The sequence below is a fragment of the Diabrotica virgifera genome, chromosome 5 (assembly GCF_917563875.1).
Source record: "Diabrotica virgifera virgifera chromosome 5, PGI_DIABVI_V3a".
NCBI classification, from domain to species: Eukaryota; Metazoa; Arthropoda; class Insecta; order Coleoptera; family Chrysomelidae; genus Diabrotica; species Diabrotica virgifera.
In genome coordinates, this window is record NC_065447.1 from 41,890,596 (window position 1) to 41,911,968 (window position 21,373).

At 32.9% G+C, this 21,373-nt stretch overlaps 1 protein-coding gene across 3 annotated transcripts in view; it reads right to left on the bottom strand.

Annotated features, from left to right (window-relative positions):
• LOC114342800 (uncharacterized) overlaps positions 1-21,373 on the bottom strand; it is a 245,290-nt gene that overhangs the window by 24,152 nt on the left and 199,765 nt on the right. For all 3 annotated transcript variants that reach the window (XM_050652435.1, XM_050652436.1, XM_050652437.1), the window contains 4 exons: positions 15,181-15,341; positions 14,377-14,639; positions 10,541-10,636; positions 3,770-3,952 (listed from right to left, as the gene is read on the bottom strand). In XM_050652435.1, the coding sequence (XP_050508392.1) occupies positions 3,770-3,952; positions 10,541-10,636; positions 14,377-14,639; positions 15,181-15,238 (600 nt within the window). In that variant the 5' untranslated portion in view covers positions 15,239-15,341. The remainder of the gene's footprint in view (positions 1-3,769; positions 3,953-10,540; positions 10,637-14,376; positions 14,640-15,180; positions 15,342-21,373) is intronic.

Sequence of the window (21,373 nt, forward strand, 5' to 3'; positions counted from 1 at the left end):
TCGGCGTCTGTAGGCCGACACCAGCGTATTCCAGTTTAAGCCTCAGATTCATATTAGAATTTTAAACTGCTGCGTAAGCCTTTTTGTTTTCCGTTCACCGGGCTAGGGTTTGAATTCACATACCTCACAGCGAAGTGAAGTGTGGGCGACGTGCTGTCCCGCTTGGCTATCCGATCGACGTACTACAATGAAAAATCCTAAAAAACTAAAGGTGAATTTCTTTGTTGATTGTTGTTTTCTCAGATTCTTAAGGATCTGAGACCTTGATATCATTATGTTATAGTTATGTTATGTTATAGAATCTGATACCATTATGTTATAGTGATAGTGTATTTTGCTTTAAATTTTTTCAGATGTAGAATAGCACATTTTAATGAGGTAGTTAAACAAATTTTCAGAGTTCTAAAGCCTTACTTAACTATCTGTATTAGTTTACGAGATGAGTTGCTTGTGGAGGATATCGAAGCAACGCTTGCTTGTGGAGGACATGTCTTTCCAGCAAGACCTAGACATGACTATTCCACCAGAAATTCTACCTTTCACATCTATTTACCGATCCCGTCCAGTGAGTTAGTAAAGAAATCTATATTATATTCTGCAAAAAACCTTTACAACCATCTCCCTCTACAACTTAAATCTGCAAAATGTTTCCCCAAGTTCCGTAAAATGACTAAAGCCTATTTATCTGAAAGACCATATTATTCAATAGCAGAGTTTTTTAACCAATAACTAAGAAAATACAGTATTCTTATTTATAAGTAGAATCTTAATCTATATTTGAGTGTCATATGCAGCAGCTTAACTTAACTTATTAAATTTATTAAGGTAGATTATGCAATTTGCAATTTTTTTTTTAAATTTTGCAATAGATTGTTACTGTTTTTTGTTTCATTTCATTATATTTTATTTATATTGACGATTTATATCATTTTAGTAAATTGTATTTGTATTTGTTATTGTTCTTATTTATGATTCTTGTAAGCTTTGTCTATAAAATTGTTAAATTTTTCATGACAATAAAGCATAATTCTATTATATTCTATTGAAGCGAAAATAAATCAAAATATCTGAGAGGACCTTAAAAATCAAGTGGTGGATGTTAAAAGATGAGAAAGAAAGCCTTTTCAGGGCAAGAATAGTAGAAAGAATATATTGGAACATGAAAGGGAGTCCTCATGTATTTTTGACAGAGATGCCCAGATAGCCAATATGATTAGAGATCTATGGAATATTTGGGAAAACGTCAGGAAAGAGGTTTCAGAATAAATAGGACAAATAAAAGAGAAGAGAATAAACACACAACACCTCATAGTGTTAGTACTTTGCTACAGGCCAGTGGCGTGCGGTGACTTTTTTCCCCTGAAAGGGGAAGCGATTCAATAAAGATATAAAAATATAAAAATATTTTCTTAAGGGTCGAGCCACTCCTCACCTGATAACACTTTGATTCGCTATAGGGGCTCTCTATCAGCAAAGTGCTTATGTGAGACGTCCTGGGTACAAGGACTCACACACTAAATCCTACTCCGATCAATGCGTGAGGCACTCTATTCCCGCTATTTCTAGTGACTAGTGACCTACCATTGATCTGTATTGCTTGCTCAGGCCTTGAGTTCTCACTCCGGGCTTGGTTTCCTAAAGAAGAGATCTATTTAAAAAAAAATTATATTCCGAGGCATTTTCCACAACACACAACTTTCAACAATATGACACTTTATAGTCGAGGTCTATTCTCCTGTCAATTTCTGAAAATTGTTGAATACAGTCTTTTTCAATGGACAATAGGACTAACTTGGAAAGTCTGTCTTCGCTTGTTGAATTTCTTGTAAAACTTCACACCTACTAATTCACACAACTTGACCACTTCACACATCGACTTGTTTAAACCAGTAATTATATACCCAGATTTTTGGGTATTTCTTTATCACTAATGTCAGTTGTTTCATAAACGACACTTAACTGAGAATGCAAAGCTGGGATATCAAAAAATTTTCATTATTTAATCGTAGTGAAATAAATTCCTCTGTGGGAAATTTTGATGAATTATAATTAGAAATATTAAGATTATATATAATTCTACAAATTTTAATTGTTAAAATTTTGAAAGCAAGAATTCATTTGTTGTAGAATATTATCAGAAGGTTGTCTGTTGTCGACATTATCAATCTTCATTATTTTTCTTTCATGTTCAAACCCCATATTTTCAGTTTTATCCCAAATATTTTTAAACTGCTTTCGTTTTTTAATTGTCGTATTAATAAAGTCATCAATTTGTCTTATACAAAATAACAAAATGCAATGTCATTTGACTTCATCTGTAAAATATGAAATAAAGATCAGTAAAAGGAAAAATCTCTGCAAAAAATTTAAATCGAAATATTCTTTAAGCGAATGTATGTACCTAAGCACCCCTTATTAGCAGCAGTAACAGTCAGAGCATCCCATTTTTCGGAAGGCGCTCCAACGATCGCTTCCAGGGTACCAAAATTCGCGCGTCTAGTTGGTGCGGTCATTGAACCCTGACCAATTTTTAAACGGAACAACTGCATGACAAGCGGCGATTTTGAGATGCGCTCTTCTGTCAGGAGTGGACCAATTAGTTGAATTGTGTGCATATTGAGTTCGTTCGTATGCGATTAATTTTTAATATTTTTCAATGCCTATTGCATTGCCTACGTAATATGTAGATTACTTGGATTAGGGAAAAATGTTTGATAATTAAATATTAATTAATAATATATTTTTTTATATCGAAGTATAGGGAAGCGGTGCTTCCCCCGCTTCCATGGACCGCACGCCTCTGCTATAGGCTCAGTTCATTGTTGCTTATATTATTAAGTTGATCGGACTTTTCATATTTTGGATTGATTTCTTGCTTATAATGGTTGTTTTCGGTTACTACTGTGAACATAATCCCTCTGGTAAACCTTTTGAACAAGTTCGTTCTTAATTCTCCCTCCCAGGAGGGTGATGCTGAACAATTTCAATGATATGTAAAATCCATTTTTTCAATAGATCAGAGACAATTACTTCGTGTAACCCAGATAATATATTAGTTCATCAAAGGCAAATAATGTACATTGCAATAATCCCCTCATGATAAAGAGATATTAAAAACGTGTCCAAACTGTCACCGCCCATTCCTAAAGCCCAATTTCAACGATGCGTTGAAGCCCGTGTTGAAGCGGTTTACCAATTTTAACGTCGGCAAAGAGGGATAGAAAATAATATATATTAGTGCAAAGGAAAAAAACACGGTTAGCATCCCTTGTTATTGTGCAATTAATAAATATTTAAAAGCGAAAAGTCTCAACATTGGTTAGACAACACAACATTGGTTAGACCACTACATAGTAGAATGACCACGGCACAGATCGTAGCTCAATTGGAAGGGTGGACGCTTTAGCACCTGTATGTTACATTTCTTTGAACTGTGTCATTTTACCGACAATTTACAGAAACAATTCGACGCCCCACAAGACAATAAAAATATGGTAGATACAGATGCCATAAATTAGGTTTTGGTATTAGCTTAAGGATAATAAATAACAAATTTTGAGAGAAATTTCGCTATTTCACGTTGCGTTGACCTATTTAACGTTGAGTTAAATCCCGTTTTCAGTTTTTATGTCCCGTCTTTTTCTGTTACATTTTTCAATTTCACTCTGCCTGCCGCGACAACGTTCCGTGGGATTTCTTTTTAAGACGGTAGTTTAAAAAGATAATGATAAACTAATAAGTTGACTATAAAATGAAATAGTTGACTTACCACTTCAACTTCTAAATCGGGTATTACATCTGACCCACTGTCCCCATCGTAGTAACTATCGCTATCACTTCCTGTTGCTTCATGGCTTTCTTTTAGGAATGAAGGAAGCGTTGATTCGTGCACTTGGTAAGCTGAAGTCTCATTGCATGTGTATATACAGTTTTTTACTAATAATGATCCTTTCTGAAATGAAAAACCATACATCAAATACCTTAATAAATTGTTAATATTTGAAATCATTTTTATAACTTTAGTTTCGATTGTAATCAACAATGTTGATCTTTCAATACAATTTCATAATGCATGATTGAAGTTAAAGGTATGTGAACAATATAAATATACGTAATGAAACAGATACAATCCATGTTATAACGGGCCTACGACAGGGAGATTTCCTATCCTGTGTTCTATTCAACATCACATTAGAGAAAATAAGAGTCAAAGGTCAACACCAGAGGAACAATAATAACAAAAAGTGTACAAATATGGGCATTTGCAGATGATGTTGATATCATAGCTAGAAGCAAAAAAGAAATGATAGACGCATTTAATGCGATAGAAAAAGCGGCACAAAACAGTGGCCTAAATATTAATGAAATAAAAACCAAATAAATGAAGGCCAGCAAATCAACAGGCCAAAGAAACCTACAGAATCCGACAATAGGAGACTATAACATCGAAAGCGTGAAAATTTTTACATATCTAGGTTCATTAGTTACCGCAGATAACAATGTTAGCGAAGAAGTAAAAAGAAGAATACATATTACTAATAAAACATATAATGGACTAATTAAACATCTAAGATCTAAGAACTTCATGAGAAAAGTTAAATGCAAAATATACAAAACCCTGATAAAACGGATCTTTATGTATGGATCAGAGACATGGACACTGTCGAAAAGCGATGAGAACCTACTACATAGGTACGTTTGAACGAAAAATCCTTAGACACATATAAAAAGGAGTGAAAGAAAATGACGTATGGCATAGAAGATATAATTTTGAACTATACGCAGCATACAACGAACCCGACGTCATAACATCCATAAACATCGGACGTCTGCGCTGGATGTTGAACGGATGTTGGAGACCGAAACACCAAAACATATAATGAGGCAGTAGGGAGAAGGTCAAAGGAAAGACCCAAACTTAGATACATGGAACAAGACCTGAAAACAGTTGAGATTACCAACTGGAAGAAAAAGCAAGGAACACAACAGAATATCGGAAAATCCTAGAACAAGCCAGGACTCAAAAAGGGTTGTCGAGCTACTGATGATGATGATGAATGGAACATAATCACCACATTAATCACAAAGGTTATTAATTTCTATTCTTACTCAAACTAACTTTTGCGTATGTTATCATCATGGCACACATAATTTTATTTATTGCTGTTTGAAGAATGTGAGACAATCAATCCACAGACAAGTCAAGATGTTTTCTTTCATGTCATAAAAAACGGTTACGATCTCTAGAAGTATGCACGTAGAATATATCGTCGGCTTACTGCCAAAACCAACTAACTCCACTTTTTAAAGTTTTGAGGAATCGACGTTTTAAACTTTAATTTGAAATGAAAAATCGTTTGAATTTAAAAATGATTTAATGACTGAAAAATATTAAAGTAAATAACATTATAAACGAAAAATTTTGTTAAAAACTTATTAAAATGAAGTGAAAGTTAAAAAAAAAGTACAAAAAACATTTTTTTTCGGCACTTGTCGGGTTTTGGCTGTACAAAGTTAGTCAACTTCTAGGTAACTTTGAACATCACTGTCCTCCATATCAGGCACTTGTCTTGTTTTGGCAGAATTAGAATACTGTAAATGATAAAATACTATTTAATTTAAACAGAGATGTGCAGACAACTGCACATATCTGTTTTTGGCTGAATAAAAGTTTCATCATTGGAATTAGTTGTTTTGAGACCCTTCTGTTTTCCACATTTAAAATCTGCTTTTGAAGTGTCTGGTTTCATCAGTACATTCTTTGATAATTATTAAGTACAAAGGCGTACTTAACTCAGAATCGACAAAAAGTGGAGTTAGTTGGTTTTGGCAGTAAGCCGACGATATCTTCATATTATTGAAAACACTTTTGTGTTCTGCTATACGTTTGTTAAAGGTTCTACCAGTTTGACCGACGTACATTCTTGGACAGTTACTACATGTAAGTTTGTATAGCCACTCCACGCTGTAAGTGTTTTTTTTCTTTTGACTCTTGTTCTTGTTGTTCTTAATATATTTGCTTAACTTATTGTTTGTTCTGAAAGCTGGTATTATTTCTTTGTTTTTTGAAGTTATACTTCTTTAGGCGCGATTGAGATTGAGGGTGAATTTATATTGATCTGCGCGCATGCGCACACCGACAGTACGGTATTAGTCGTTATACGGGCTCTGATTGGGTGTTGAAATGATCTGTCAATAATAAATAATTGTTCAATATGAAGGTAAACAAATGTATAATAAATATATTAGTTTTATTGTTGTGTTGTAATAGTTTTTAAAAGCAACAGGTACGTAATAATTGTAAATGTATCATAGGTACCTACCTATTTGAACCTACCAAAATACATAGTATGTAATACTTTTATTTACATAATTTGATTACCATCAAAATTTCTATCAATGTTCACCTAATATATTGTTTTCTTACTCTATGTTTTGTTGTATTTTTTCAATTCTAAATCATTTTAATTCAAAATCAAAATAATTTAATTTACCTAATTCAAAAATGTCAAAAGTTAATCCGTTTAGTTAGTCGATATTTGCACATAATGACACATTGCCTCCGTGGCGAAGCGTTTAAGGCGAATGAACCACAATATACCAACCGCGCTGATAGCTGGTTCGAATCCCAATAAAAACTTTTATTTTTTTATTTTTTTTATACATTTTATGATTGTAAGTATATTTATTATATAATTTTATTTTCAGAAAATACGTATTTAGTTAAAAAAATTTCCGACAGTTAATGTTCAGAAATCATTTGTGGCATTTTTAATGTGTTTATGTGTGTTTTATTCTTTTATTATTTTAATGTTTGGCACTGTTTTAATAAAAATGATTGAGAAGTAGTAAGTGTAAATTAGTTTAATATTTAAATAAAATATAAATAAAAAGTAGATTAATTTCGTTTAAATCATATAATAGAAGTATAACTTCTTACGTGCGTACAAACTACACACACATTCTTTTTTATGTATTTGGTTGTTTTTGTTGATATATTGCCTGTATATGACATGGTTTCTGCTCTGGTGATATAAAGACTAATTTTAGGTCTTTCTTATGCAGTTTTTGATTTAAAATTTGGTTTATTGTTTGTTTCTTCTTTCATTTGGACCATATCCAGAGCACCCTGTAGAATGCGATATCAAAAAATTTTCATTGTGTCTTTTAATTGCCTCACAGCGACCCTGTTCACTCCTAACAATACTCCAAGGTACAGATGAGCTATTCTATGGAATTGCTGGTGTTAACTAATTGATGTTGTTATATAATTAATTAGATAATTGGTTCATTAGTTCATTATGATTATGAACATAATTAATCGTTGGCTCCTGCTTATAACGATGTCATCAGCATGTTAGCTTCTACTAAATGTTGCAGTTAGTCAAATCTCAATAATCTCACTAATTATTTGCAATAAATATAATTAAAACCGGGGTTATAATAACTGCGTTATATTTATATACTCTACAGGTCATATAAACGATATGATTTACCGAATTATGATAGATAACTAATCTAGCTTGATACATCTCATGATACATCACATGAAATTAGTTATCATAATTAGAGACAATAAATAAACTTTTATAAAAAAGAACGTTTTCATTATTAATTTATAGGCCCCAATATAAAATTACAAACTATTTTGTTGTTTCAATTTCTGCCATAAAAGAATTTTGTAATTAGTTCAGAGAAATAAGGGAAAAAATATCTTGTTAGTGACCCAACCCCCTCCAGGCCGAAACCAAATTTTTTGAGTAGCATATACATCTAAAATAATAACCTATACGTTTCTTGCAGCCGATTTTGATGATATACATAGTTATAAACAAATGAAAATCAAAAGACGGTAAAATTTCGCTTTTTTGGTCTATTACCAAAAAGTTAAGCACTTTAAACAAATTTGAGTATAAGAAACTCATAAATCGTATAAAAAACTTCAATATGGCGTTCGCTGAATATGTCTATCCTTATTGGTTGCTAAGAAAATTGCAACATAAATCATAAATTTTGAGTTTTTATAAATATTCATAACTTATGTAAAAATTAACTTAGAAACTACTTATTAAACGAAATGCTAAGACTTCTGGTGCTTAAATCATACCCTAAATTTCAAAGCAATTGGTCAAATAGTTTAAAAGTTATTTAATTTGTTTACCCCAAATTAATTTTTTTTGCAACACTAAAGTCAGAAAATGATGAAGTTACAGTAATACTTTGGATGGTTTATGAAAGAAGAAGATTTACACTATTAATTTAATTTAAAAAAATACCAAAAATAATTCTAAATATTGCAAAATTATTTTGCAAGAACATGTGTGTTAAAAAGGGGGGGCTAACTTCGTCCCTAATTGTCCTAGGACAATGGTTTTTCTTTCTAAATGTATATAAAAATTCAGTCGTTCTAAATATGAAAAAATTATTTTTCTACGGGTAACGGTTAAAAAGTTATTCTAATTGTTTATAAGTAAGCAAAAAATCGACATGTTTTTGCAAAATAATTTTACACTGTTTAAAATTACGTTTTGTCATTTTTTTTTTAATTAAGTTAATAGTATAAGTGTTCTTCTTTCACAAACTGTCCGAAGTATTACTGTAACCTCATAATTTTCTGACTTATAGTGTTGCAAAAAAAATAAATTTGAGATAACCAAATTAAATAACTTTTAAACTATTTGACCAATTGTTTTGAAATTTAAAATATAATTTAAGCACAAGAAGTCTCCGCATTCCGTGTAATAAGAAGGTTCCAAATTAATTTTTACATAAGTTAGAAACATTTATAAAATCTCAAAATTTATGACTTACTTGTTATTTAGATGTCCATACTACTCAAAAAATTTGGTTTCGGCCTGGAGGAAGATGTGTCACGTAAAAAATCTTATTTCTCTGGACTACATCGACTATTTTAGAGATATATTTTCTCTAGTGGATTTAAACTCATATAAACCAAAGAAAATATTTAAAATGGTATATATAATATTTATATACAGAGTGTCCCAACGAAAATTTGACCCCCACCCCAGTAACTCAGAACCCAAGAGTTTTTCAGAATTAAACGAAAAACGAATTTTCAAGGAAAATTCCCCCCAGTTTTTTTTTAAATAGCAACTGTAGTCGAGTGGCACATCATTTGAAAGGTATTTGTTTTCTCTACAGGCCCCTTTAATTTTTTTTAATTTACGGAAAAACCTTTAAGATAATTTTGGATTTAACTAATTTATAATAAATTTGTTAAGTCCAAAATTATCTTCAAACTTATTACGTAAATTAAAAAAAATAGAGCGTCGTTTAGAGAAAAAAATTAACTTCCAAATGATGTGCCAATCGACCACATATGCTCTTTAAAAAAAAAGTGGGGGTCGATGCGGGACAGTAGGGGGTTACATTTAAGGGCATGGATTTTGCATGAAAATTCGTCCCCCTTTCATTAAAAATTGACGTGTTTTTTTAAATTTTGAAGAAGCTCTTGGTTTCTTAGTTTCTGAGGGGGTCAAATTTTCGTTGGAACAGACTGTATAATAATTAACTTATAAAATATGAACTTTAAGTATATTAACTTTTAATTATTTATTTAAAAAATTTAAAAAAGATACGCAACAGCCGGGTTCCGAACTCGGGACCACTCGATCTGCAGTATAATGCTCTACCACTGAGCCACCATCAATTTGTAATTATCGATTTGTTAACGTACTTTAAAATGTAATCTAAATGTCATTGCATTAGTCACATTTTTAAAATAGTTTGAAATTAAAAAAATCGATTTATCCATAATGAAAAACTGGAACGAACATGTAAACCGAATGGAACCATATAGATTAGCGAACATCTGTAAAACAACAAGCCGTATAGCAGAAGACCCGGTGGAAAGCCGCCGAAAAGGTGGAAAGACAATGTACAGTCAACAACAACTGAAACAGAATAAGAGGCAGACAAACAGGAGTAATCCTAGTCGCCCGAAGAAGGAGAAGAAGATTTATCCATATAATAGCAGTTAAATATTGCATTGTTAGCAAGTTCTAAGCTATTCTGAAAATTTCAGGTGCCTAGGTAGCCTAGAACTCTGTTTAAAATGGATTACAAAATTTGCGGAGACATTGACAAAGACGAAGCGAAGTATATTATAAAAACGTTTTAAAAATAGTATGACGTTGCTGTTAATGCAAAATGCCATATGTTAAATACTGCACTTTTCAGGAGACAAAAAGGAACTAAGTAATATTTACTGTGTGAGTAGTGTTTTTCTTCAAACTAGGGCTTATACATATGTATCGTCTTCTGTTTTTAAGTATATTTTCTAATTTAGAGAAAAACACCACACAGTAAATATTATTTGGTTTTTTTGTCTCCTGAAAAGTGCAGTATTTAACATATTACATTTTGCATTAACGGCAACGATGAGTCTGTAGTATGAGTCTGGATGGATAGTTCGATTTTTGACCACCTCATTGACCAGTACTCTGGGTAAAGCTGGAGAGAAGAGTGAAAACTGAAACTTAATTGGTCACAACAATAAATCTGTAGTGTATATACTTACATCAGTATTCCAATCATAACAGTTCGTTCCACATCTATCCTGTAAAACATAGCCTCCTTCTTCATTACATATAAAGGTAACATTCGCGTTCTTTTTCTGAAAATGAAAGAAATAAGGAATTAAGAATATAAGTTTAAAACATCTCTAATTACTGTAAAATTTAGTAGTATACAAAAAAAATGATAATTAATTATATTATGACATATTATTATAATGACTCTCCAATAGTTCTCAAAACTAAGACAACTTTCTGAATAAAAATTTTATTGTACAGACCTAACTCTCATGTGGATATTGGAGAACGACGATTATTTAAATGGTATTTATAAAAAATAGGTAATGAAAAACTACGAGTCCAACAGTTGCTATTAATATAAAAGAAGCAACCGTGGTCTTTTGACGAAATAAAATTAAAATGTCAAGAACAAAAGAGGCTTAGTTGGAATATTCCCTCAATAGAACAACAATAAAGAAGAAAACGAAAAGTGAAAAAGTTCTGTATAGAAATGGAGTGTACGAATTGAAGAAAGAGATTTGGAGATTCATAACAAGACAAAGAAAGGAAGTGAAGCACCTAATAAATAATGTGAACCACATTACCAAAGATAAGTGGATAACCTGGGACAAACAATGGGAATTAACGTACATCACTCTAATAGTAAAAAGCGAAGGGGAAGAAGATACAACCAAACTGTAAAATAGAAAAGTTCCTGGGAAAGATGGAATAGCAAACGATCTCAAAATGCAACACTAGCAATCATGTTTAATAAAATTATAAGATTGGGTGACGTTAATTCAACTTTTGAGATGCTACAGGTTTTCGATATTGCAATATAGATTTGAAAGCTGGACATTGAAGCAAGGACACATAAGTAAGCTACAGACATTTGAAAAGTGGTCTTGTAGAATGTATGTAGAATGTAGAAAATGGGGCGGCCAATAGAGCCTGATATACTGCGACTTTTGCAGATCTACTGTGTTTTCCCCTTATTTTAAAGCAGCTCATCTAGCTTGGTCCTCTTCATGAGACTCAACAGCCTTGATAGTGGCCTTTTCGTGTAGCCTGGTGCTTCCGGTTTTTCTCCCCGAGTTCTAGAAACCACACTCGTGCGAGACCTTCGCAATGACACAGAACGTGTAGAGCGGTTTCCTCTTCTTCCAGACAGAACCGACAGGTGTCCTCTTTTGTCAGGCCTATGAGACTCAAGTGTCTATTGAGTCTACAGTGTCCAGTCAGCAGACCCACTATCATTCTGACAGTGCTGCGACTGTGCGAAAGTAAGTCTGCTGTAAATTTAGCCGGGGATTTTAACTGTTTGGCCTGCCTCTGTCCTGGAGAGTTGTTCCACCATTCAAGAGTTGGTGCACCCATTTGTGTACAGCTGCTCTTTTTATCAAATTTGTGATTCCAAAGAAGGGTTCCGGACCAACCAGTTGCGTAGATGCGCCTTCTCGGGCCAATTCATCGGCCTTATCGTTGCCACGATGTCCCGGCACCCAAGCAAGTGTCAACCTGTGTCGACTTCCCACCTGAGCGAGGACATTCAAACAGTTCCATACCAGCCATGAATCGACTTGTACCGAACTGAGAGCCTTTAGAGCCGCTTGACTATCCGAATAGACAACAATGGAGTCGTTATCTAGATTTCGGCTGATTAGTTCCATAGCGCACCTTTGTATAGCAGCTACTTCGGCTTGAGATACGGTCGCGTATGTTCCTAAACATACCCGGACTTCCGTTCTTGGTTTTATGCCATTTATTCCAGCCCCTGTACCTATATCGGTTTTGGAGCCGTCCGTATACCATATTGAGTTTGCCGTTATCGGCGGACCAGTTTCCCAGTCCTCTCTTTTTGGTATTGTAATTTGAAAATTTTTGTTAAAGGTTATCTCGTAAATGGTTACCTCGTAACCATTCGGTCTACCTTTATGTCCTGGTATAGCCTTAAGTTATCAGCTCCCTGGATCATACTTATTGGAGCTTGGCCCTGGATCAAACGATGTACTGTTGATCTGGCTTCACTCTGTATGTATATATGCAGAGGTGGTAGGTTTAGCAGAACTTCTAGCGCGTCCGTTGGGGCTGTTCTCATGGCTCCTGTAAGACTCAAGCATGCAAGCCTTTGTGTGCTATTGAGCAACCGAATCGCCACGGAGTGTTGCGTTTTGTTCCACCACGCCACTGAACCGTAAGTTATCATGGGCCTTATAACCCTTCTGTATAACCAGAGGTTCATTTTAAGATTTAACCCCCAATTCTTACCACACATTCGTCTATATCTGCTCAGGGCCATAGTGGCCTTTTGTGTGACTTTTTGAATGTGTGCATTCCATGTCAGCCTCTGGTCGAATATTACACCTAAGTACTTGGCCTGACTTGTGAATGGGATTTCTACTCCCTTGAGCGCTAGTGGCTGTAAGCCTTGCAGTGCTCTTTTCCTGGTGAAGGGAACAACGGATGTTTTTTGAGGGTTAAGCTTCAGGCCTTCTTCCTCACACCAGCTGTCCACCATCCTCAGGGCGACTTGAAGTCTCTCTAAAATTACTTTGGTAAAGCGTCCTCCAACTACAATTACCAAGTTGTCCGCATAACCCAGACAGTAAAAACCCTCCCTGGACAGCGTGTTAAGTAGGTCGTCACAAGGAAAGCAAAGCAAAGCTTCACAAGGAAAGAAAGAGGAGCATTCGATTAAAATGAAAACCTACTGGCAGAGGAGGAATACTCAGTCATGAGAAAGATAAAAAAATCATCGTGGTCCTTAGTAGGGCGAAACGGCAGCAGAAAAATGAAGTGTATTCAAAATTATAAAAATAAAGTTTATAAATGTACAAAACATTGAAAAATAATTTGAATTAGACAAATACTATTCATGTTAACCTTATTCCTTTACAGTAACCTAGAGAGTATTTGTTTAAAATATTATAGGTCACAACTTGGTGGAGTCTATTCTTTACACTCCTTTGGCGCCCAAATCTTTATTTTCGAAAAGACTCTTCACTTTGTGTTTGCTAATTTTATTTCTTTATATTTGTTCTAAGTCTTGTTCAATATTCTTCAATATTTTTACAGGCGTGGCCGATCCCATCTTTTCTAATGGCGAGTCTCGAGCATTACATTTCTTTGTTTCTTTCAGCCGCGCATTATGCAATTTCCTTTACTTTTATTTGTTACATTTATTACATTCTTTCATTTAAGATTTAATAGAATTTGTTACATTGGTGCTCATTTACAGTACCTTTGCCAATATTTGCTACATTGGCGCCCAACTTGGGACGCCAATCTTTCATTTAAGACTTTTAAATTTAGTTACATTGGCGCCCCAATTAGAGTGCCTTTAAATCTTGTTACAAGTTATCAGAACAAACTCGCTACCTACATATTAAAACCCACAAACTTTAGTCATCCAAGTCTGCGTCTGCAAGACTGCGTCTGCAAAAGTGACATTCAGATTAAACAACGATTCCATAATAAATTATTGGAAAACACTGTTAATTTCCACTGGTAATATAGAGACAGCTATATATGAGAATATAGAGATTGCTCAACATTAAGCTCAGTGATCGCAAATCCAATGAAGAGATAAGAAGACGATCCAAAGTAACAGATTAGATCCAGACGATTTCTATATTAAAATGGAACTGAGCAGGACACAGGAAGAATGGAAAACAACCATTCGACGAAGCGAATTCTCGAATGGCAAACAAGGACAAGCAACAGAAGTAGAGGCAGACCTCAAACGAGATGGACTGATGGCATCAAGCGAATGGCTGGCCAGGAATGTGCTGCCTTTTAACATTATAAAGTATAGAATTTACAATAACTAAGATATACTTACGATTGGTGGGATGACTAGTAGCAACCAGTAAAGTATCGTCGCAAACGCCAATGATACTGCAATCATAACCCTAAGATAGGCTCCATTTCTGCCTTTTGAGGTATTACTCGAAGTACCTGCTAATCTATCTGCTAACGGAGCTGCCACTAACGGTCCTATTAAAGCTATTATCGGTGCTACTATCGAAACTACTATCGATTCGTCCTTCGAAAGTCCGAGTGAGTTCATATGGAGAGGTAGAAAAGGAAACAGGCTTCCTATAGCTAAAAATAATGAAATGCTGGTTAGTCAACATGATTTTTCCAAATTTACTTTTTGTCAATACAAAAAACCCACGATACAAGAATAAAAAACCACTAAACGCAGTAAAAATTAGTTGCGTACACAATATTCCAGCTACAAAAGAGCTGATATAAATATTACGTGGCGTAAAAATGTATTTTAATCTTAATGGAAAATAAAATTGTAGTGTTTTATTTTGAAAGATTTTTCCACAGCATTAAAATTTGCTAAATTTGAGGTAAAAATCCCACAAAAGATTACCTTTGATAAAATTCGCTATTTGAGGCTCTTTTGTGGTGCGTTTGACTTCTTTAGCAAATATGGAGAAATCTTTCAAAATAAAACTATAATTTTATTTTTCATCAAAATGAAAATACATTTTTGCGCCACGTAATATTCGTATCAGCTCTTTTCTAGCTGGAATATTAAGTGCGCCAGTAATTTTTACCGCGTTTGGCGGTTTTTTGTCCTCGTTTTTTAGTTTTACAAAAATTATTATTTAAAAAAATATATAACACTTACCCCCAAAAACTAGGAATAATATACATTTTAGGGAAATTAAATTACGGTTAATATTCATTGTGCTTCTTTCAGTTCGAATGTTATTCTAAATGGTTCAGATCAGTTGCTGTACAAGTCGCACTATTTTCCATCTTTTCTTCATTTGTTCACTCCATGGTTACCTAAAAATAAACAAATTAAATTAGTAACTTTTTCGAATTAACGGTACAGAAAAGGTAATAATAACTTTTTCATCAAATTGATAATATCGAAAAGTGGCAAAGGAAAAAGAAAATGAAAAATTAGAATGTATAGACAAGAAGTAACATTAAAAAAAATAAAAACTATAACAAGAATTGAAATAAAAAAGGTTTTAATTGTATATTTGTCAGGTTTATGTACTAAACGTAACAAATAATGTTAAATTATAATATGTAATATTTTGTTCATATTTTGAACAATAATAGTAGTCCATGTGGTGAGACCGCTCACGTCTGAAAAAAATTCTGATTCAGTTTCTTTGTGGATTCCCATTCAAAAATGTTCCCTTTAAACAAATCTGAAGGGTGCCGGGCGCAATTTTTGGGCAGAAATTGTTTAAACAATTTTTTTAAACAAATGCAAAAGATCACCTTTTTTTCTAGAACATATAGTTTTAGGTTTTTTGGGTCATTCTAAACAAGAAAAGTATCTTGTAATTTTTCTTAAAAATTGATAGTTTTCGAGTTATAGACGATTCAAAATCTGAAAAATGCGAAAATACGCATTTTCGAGGGTTAAAAACTCATATCTTGATTACTATTTTTGAGGTTGCTAGTTACTTATATTGAAGATTAAACATTAGCTTCAATATTCTGAAGAGTGATTTCGTCTAACCTCAATTTATACCGTTGTTTTTTAATTGTTAAATATGCGTGTTTATCCGATTTTTTTGCCGGTGCGGCGCGCTCCATTTTCAAAATCTCCTATTTTCCTCCGAAAAATATTTTTCCCAGATTCTTTGGGATATTCTAAATAAAATAAGTTTCCTGATATTTTTCTCAAAAGTTAATAGTTTTAAAGTTATAAGCGATTTAAAATCCGAAACATGCCAAAACACATTTTTGGATTTTAAATCACTTATAACTTTAAAACCGTTAACTTTTGAGAAAAATGTCAGGAAACCTATTTTATTTAGAATGTCCCAAAGAATCTAGGAAAAATATTTTTCGGAGGAAAATTGGAGATTTTTTAAATAGAGCGCGCCGCACCGGCAATATAATCGGATGGACATGCATATTTAACAATTAAAAAACAACGGTTTAAATTAAGGTTAGACGCAATCACTCTTTAGAATCTTAAAGTTGAATGTTAAAACTTCAATTAAAGTATTCGGAAACCTCAAAAATACTAATTTAAATTGAGTTTTTAGGCCTCGAAAATGCGTATTTTAGCATTTTTCAGATTTTAAATCGCCTATAACTCGAAAACTATTAATTTTTGAGAAAATTTACAAGATACCTTTCTTGTTTAGAATAGACAAAACTTAAAAATATATGTTCCGGAGAAAAAAAACGTGATCTTTTGTATTTGTTTAAAAAAATTGTTTAAACAATTTCTGCCCAAAAATTCCTCCCGGCACCATTCAGATTTGTTTAAAGGGGACATTTTTGAAGAGGAATCCTAAAAGAAACCGAATCAGAAATTTTTCCAGACGGGAGCGGTCTCACCACATGGACTATAGATAATGCAACCTGTATTTAAAATAATCTAGCCTGTTATGTGAAACCAGTTCCATTATACACATAATAATGGCCCACAAAAGTTTTTAAAATATAACTCTAAATTTGGAAAATTTAATTTTTGAAAAATTAAAAAAAAATACATTTATTTTGTAATATTTTCAAATCATTTATTTTTAATTATGCTCTCCCAATTTAATGTGATATAAACATTTTCCTGGGACCACCTACACCCATTTTTGTTTTCTTTTATGATGACACTTCATGTGTTAGTTCATAATAAAAAATGTCTACGATATAACAACATTATTTTGATCTTTACAATTATGTAACATCTATAAATATATCTTTATTAAAATACTTTTCTGCTAAGATCTAGTTCAGTGAATACCCATCCATTATTGATGAAGGCATTCCCTATGAATATCACTGTGGTCGCATTTAAATATACATACTCAATGTTGTTGCCAAACAACTGGAAAAACAAAACAGAAAATGATGTCACCAGTGTTAAATATTGGTATCTATTTCTATTGCAGATATATTTCAATGTGATATATACGCAAATAGATTAATAGAGTGATTTAAATCTAGGTTAAAGATTTCCTCAAGCATGTCATCGTTTCTATGCATTTTATTAGAAATGTGATATAATTGAAATGTATACTATAGAGGTCTATTTCATGGTATAGTGCAGGTCAAGAATAGTAGGACATTATGATTCTGTGTCTCTGTTTCCGTAGGTATATCGTTATGTACATATATCCTTTTATTGATATCTACCTTAAAACAGTTTTATTTTCTAAAGAAGAAAAAACTTTTCTAAAATCTTATTAATATCATCCTAGTTTTCAATCAAAAATTCACACCTCACAATATCTGATTTTTTAAAAAAGTCGGTGCGGTGCGTTCTTTGTTCATTCACATCTCTATTTTCTGATGGTGAATTTCTATTTTTTTCAGAAACTACAAAACCAAAAAAAGTGTAATTCGAATTTTTTTTATCATTCCGTAAAATGTTGAGCTATTTATTAAAACTCACACTTTAAGTACTCGAAAAACGTAAATTTAGATAGATAGGGGAAAGGGCTTCCCAAATTGAAGTAATTGATAATGATCCTAAAAATAATGGAAAATAAACAAAAACGCAGGGATATCAAGTTTAAAAAATATGTACATATAAACCATGACCTAAGTAAAGCGGAAAGCAAAATGTAAAAAAGCTTTAGACAGAGATCATACAAAGCAAGGCCAAATGGAAAAACAGTTAAAATAGGTTTTGCCTTACTGATATTTGAAGCAGAAGTTTGGAACTGGAACAAAGAAAACTCAACAGTAGAGAGATCAAAAAACTGATACAGAGAGGAAGGACGGACATGGAAGAAACAGACCAGGAAAATGTAAAGGACATAAATACGAATGTTCAACTGTTCAAATGTACAACATACGAATGTCGTACGAGTGTTCAACTATAACAGGATATGGAGAAACAGCCATTTATAGACGTTTGAAACAATGAAAGCAAAGAACTATTAAAGACGTAAGGGAAAGAAAAGCTTAGCAAACAAGCAATATTTTAAAACAAACAGTTCGATGAAGATGCATTTTAAGATATATTTTTAACCTAACCTGTATATTACGAGTCAATTTTACAGTGCCAGTTTTATTATTTTGTTGGGGTGACGTAATTTTTCGGTTGAATTTTAGCTGTCAACATTGTCAACGAAATGGTTTAAAAAGAGCGCTATTTTTTCATACTTAATTTACAAGAAAATGCTATTAAGGATATTAACGACTTTTATTCACTAAACACCGGCTGGCTAGAGTATTTCTTAAGCATCAAGGTCATAGTCACCAGGACCGTTTCAAGAATCATCTGGGTAAGTTATGAAATTTTCAGTAAATGTCATGTTGATATTTTCATAATGTTACAAAAATGATTAAAAGTCTGAAACTACTCAAAATTTTTAAAAACAGTGGCGGCCTCTTAAATGCTTTCAAATGTAATTATGTAAATTAATTTCTAAACTGCGACGGATATTGCTATAAGGAGTGGAAACATTGACTCTGAATTACAAGTATGAGCGAATCATGCTTAAGATCTCTTGGACAGAGCAAGTGACCAACAACGAGGTGCTTAGAAAAATGGGGACAGAGAGAACTCCTAAATATTGTAACAAACAGAAAAACGAGTTATCTAGGACATATTTACAGAGGAGAAAAATGCTACGACTCCTAATGGAAGGGAAAGTGGAAGTAAAAAGAGGTCCAGGAAGAAGAAAATGCTTCTGGCTGAAGAATGTAAGAGACTGGACAAACATGGACACAGATTCGATAGTAAGAACAGCTCAAGATAAAGAACAATTTGCTGTAGTTATAACCAACCTTCAGTAATGGAGGATATTTTACTTTGTTTTATTACCAAAATACATAATACAAAAAATAACTTAATAGTCTATATAATTGCAACTTTTTTCAATTAATTGTCCAACTAGAGTTTGACTTTAACTAACTAGACTTTGACTCGAATGTTTGAACTTGACTTGAGTTTGACTTAATTTGAAGTCAAACTCAAGTCAATCCTTCTGACAAACAATTCAAGTCAAATCAAACTGGTCAATAGTACAGGTTTGAAAATTCAAACTGTTTGTCAAACTGGTTTGAAAGAGTTTGAAAAATAATTTATTTAGTGGATATATTTTTTTGTCGAGATTGACATGCTAGTTGCCAATTAAGATAAGAAAATTAATAGTACAATGAGTGCCACATAAAAGTATCTTGATACAGGAAGCAATTATAATCAAAATTGGGTAAATTTTTTGAAAATGATTCCTGTATGCTTAGAATTGCTTGCTGGCAAGTTTCGTTTTATCGATATAACTTTTTTATAGTTGAGTATTACTAGATTAAAACAAAGAATTCGTTGGATGGTTTTTTTATTATACCAAGTGTAATTTAATCTATTTTGGAAGATTTCAAGTATTACGTAACGCAAGTTGCGGGAGGGGGGCCATGTAAAACGTTACGACGCGTTATAGGGGTGGAGGGGGTTCGAACAGCGCGTTACGTAACATTGTTTTTTAACTTAAATAAAAAACCTATGGAATCACAATCTCCCAACTTTTCAACTTTCGTTTATATTTTACATAGAACTCCTGAATTGTATTATATTGCCCTCTCACGCTCCGATGATGTTACAATAGGACAATAGTATTCAAGTGAAAAAATCTTAAAATTTGTTTTAACCAGATCAAGCACATTAACACGTGTTTGCAATAAATAAATGGACCTTTCTTCACAACAAAAGATGAAAAGATACAGATGGGATAAAGAGGTTGTAAGAGCTCAAACATTGCGTTTCGTAATACTTGAACGGCCCCATTAACAAAAATTTATGAAGGTACAACAAAATATATTTTTGATAGAGTAGGTTTAATGAATTTTTTGCGACTTTGCAATGTCGTCTTAAAGAATTAGTTCACTATTTGTCATTTTATAACGCTGTTCTTTATTTTTACATAATACAAGTATGCAGATTTTTTTCTCTTAATTTTTGCACTGGGAATACCTTCAAAATCAGACTCAATTTAATGTGGTACTTCTTCTGAGCCGAAAAATATTCAGGTTCAGATATTATTTCACAAAGCACACATTTCAAAACGAACGTAATAAACAAGCCAAGCATATACTTCTTAATAATATGAACTACAAACTAATATGCGGAGTATCAGATTCAGACCTATCCAAATAAGTCAAAACAAAATTCGGTACGCTCTCAATTAGAATTGGAAATAAACACGTTGCTCAATATGATATTCAAACCTCAAACTGTTTGAAGAAGTTTGATTTCAAGTCAAACCCAAAGATATTGAAATCACGTCAAGTCAAACTTTTTTACAAAAAAGTTTGGTTTTCAAGTCAAGTCAAGTTTGTTGAATAAAATCAAACCAGTTTGACATGATGCATCTCTATGTCCAACTTTGTATCCCCCAAGGCAAATTATCAATAAAATGTTGAAGCATATTTTCCAATCTTCTTAAATAGTGACAATAAAGTCCTATAGTTTTATCCATTAAATACTGCCTGAAAAGGTATTCCTAAACATGTTGGAATAAAGATTTAATTTAGGACCTACTTTTTGCTTATTTCTTGTTCTTCTTTTTTGACTCTACAACTCTAAGTGAGTCTTGGCCGCGGTTACTATTTTACTCCACTCCTGCCGGTCTTGTGCAATAATTTCCCATTGTTGTACCCCCCATCTTACGTAAATCACTCGATACTGAATCCCTCCATCTTTTTCTTGGCCAAACAATTGATCTTCTGCCATCACTCCTTTCCCAGAATGTTGAATTTAGTAGTTTTTCATCATTCGCTTTCAGGACATATCCTGCCCATCTTATACAATTTGCCTTGATGTATCGCACTATATTTTCGTCTCCATAGAGTGCTTGGACTTCCTGGTTGTGTCTTCGTATCCAGTCTCCTGTTATCTC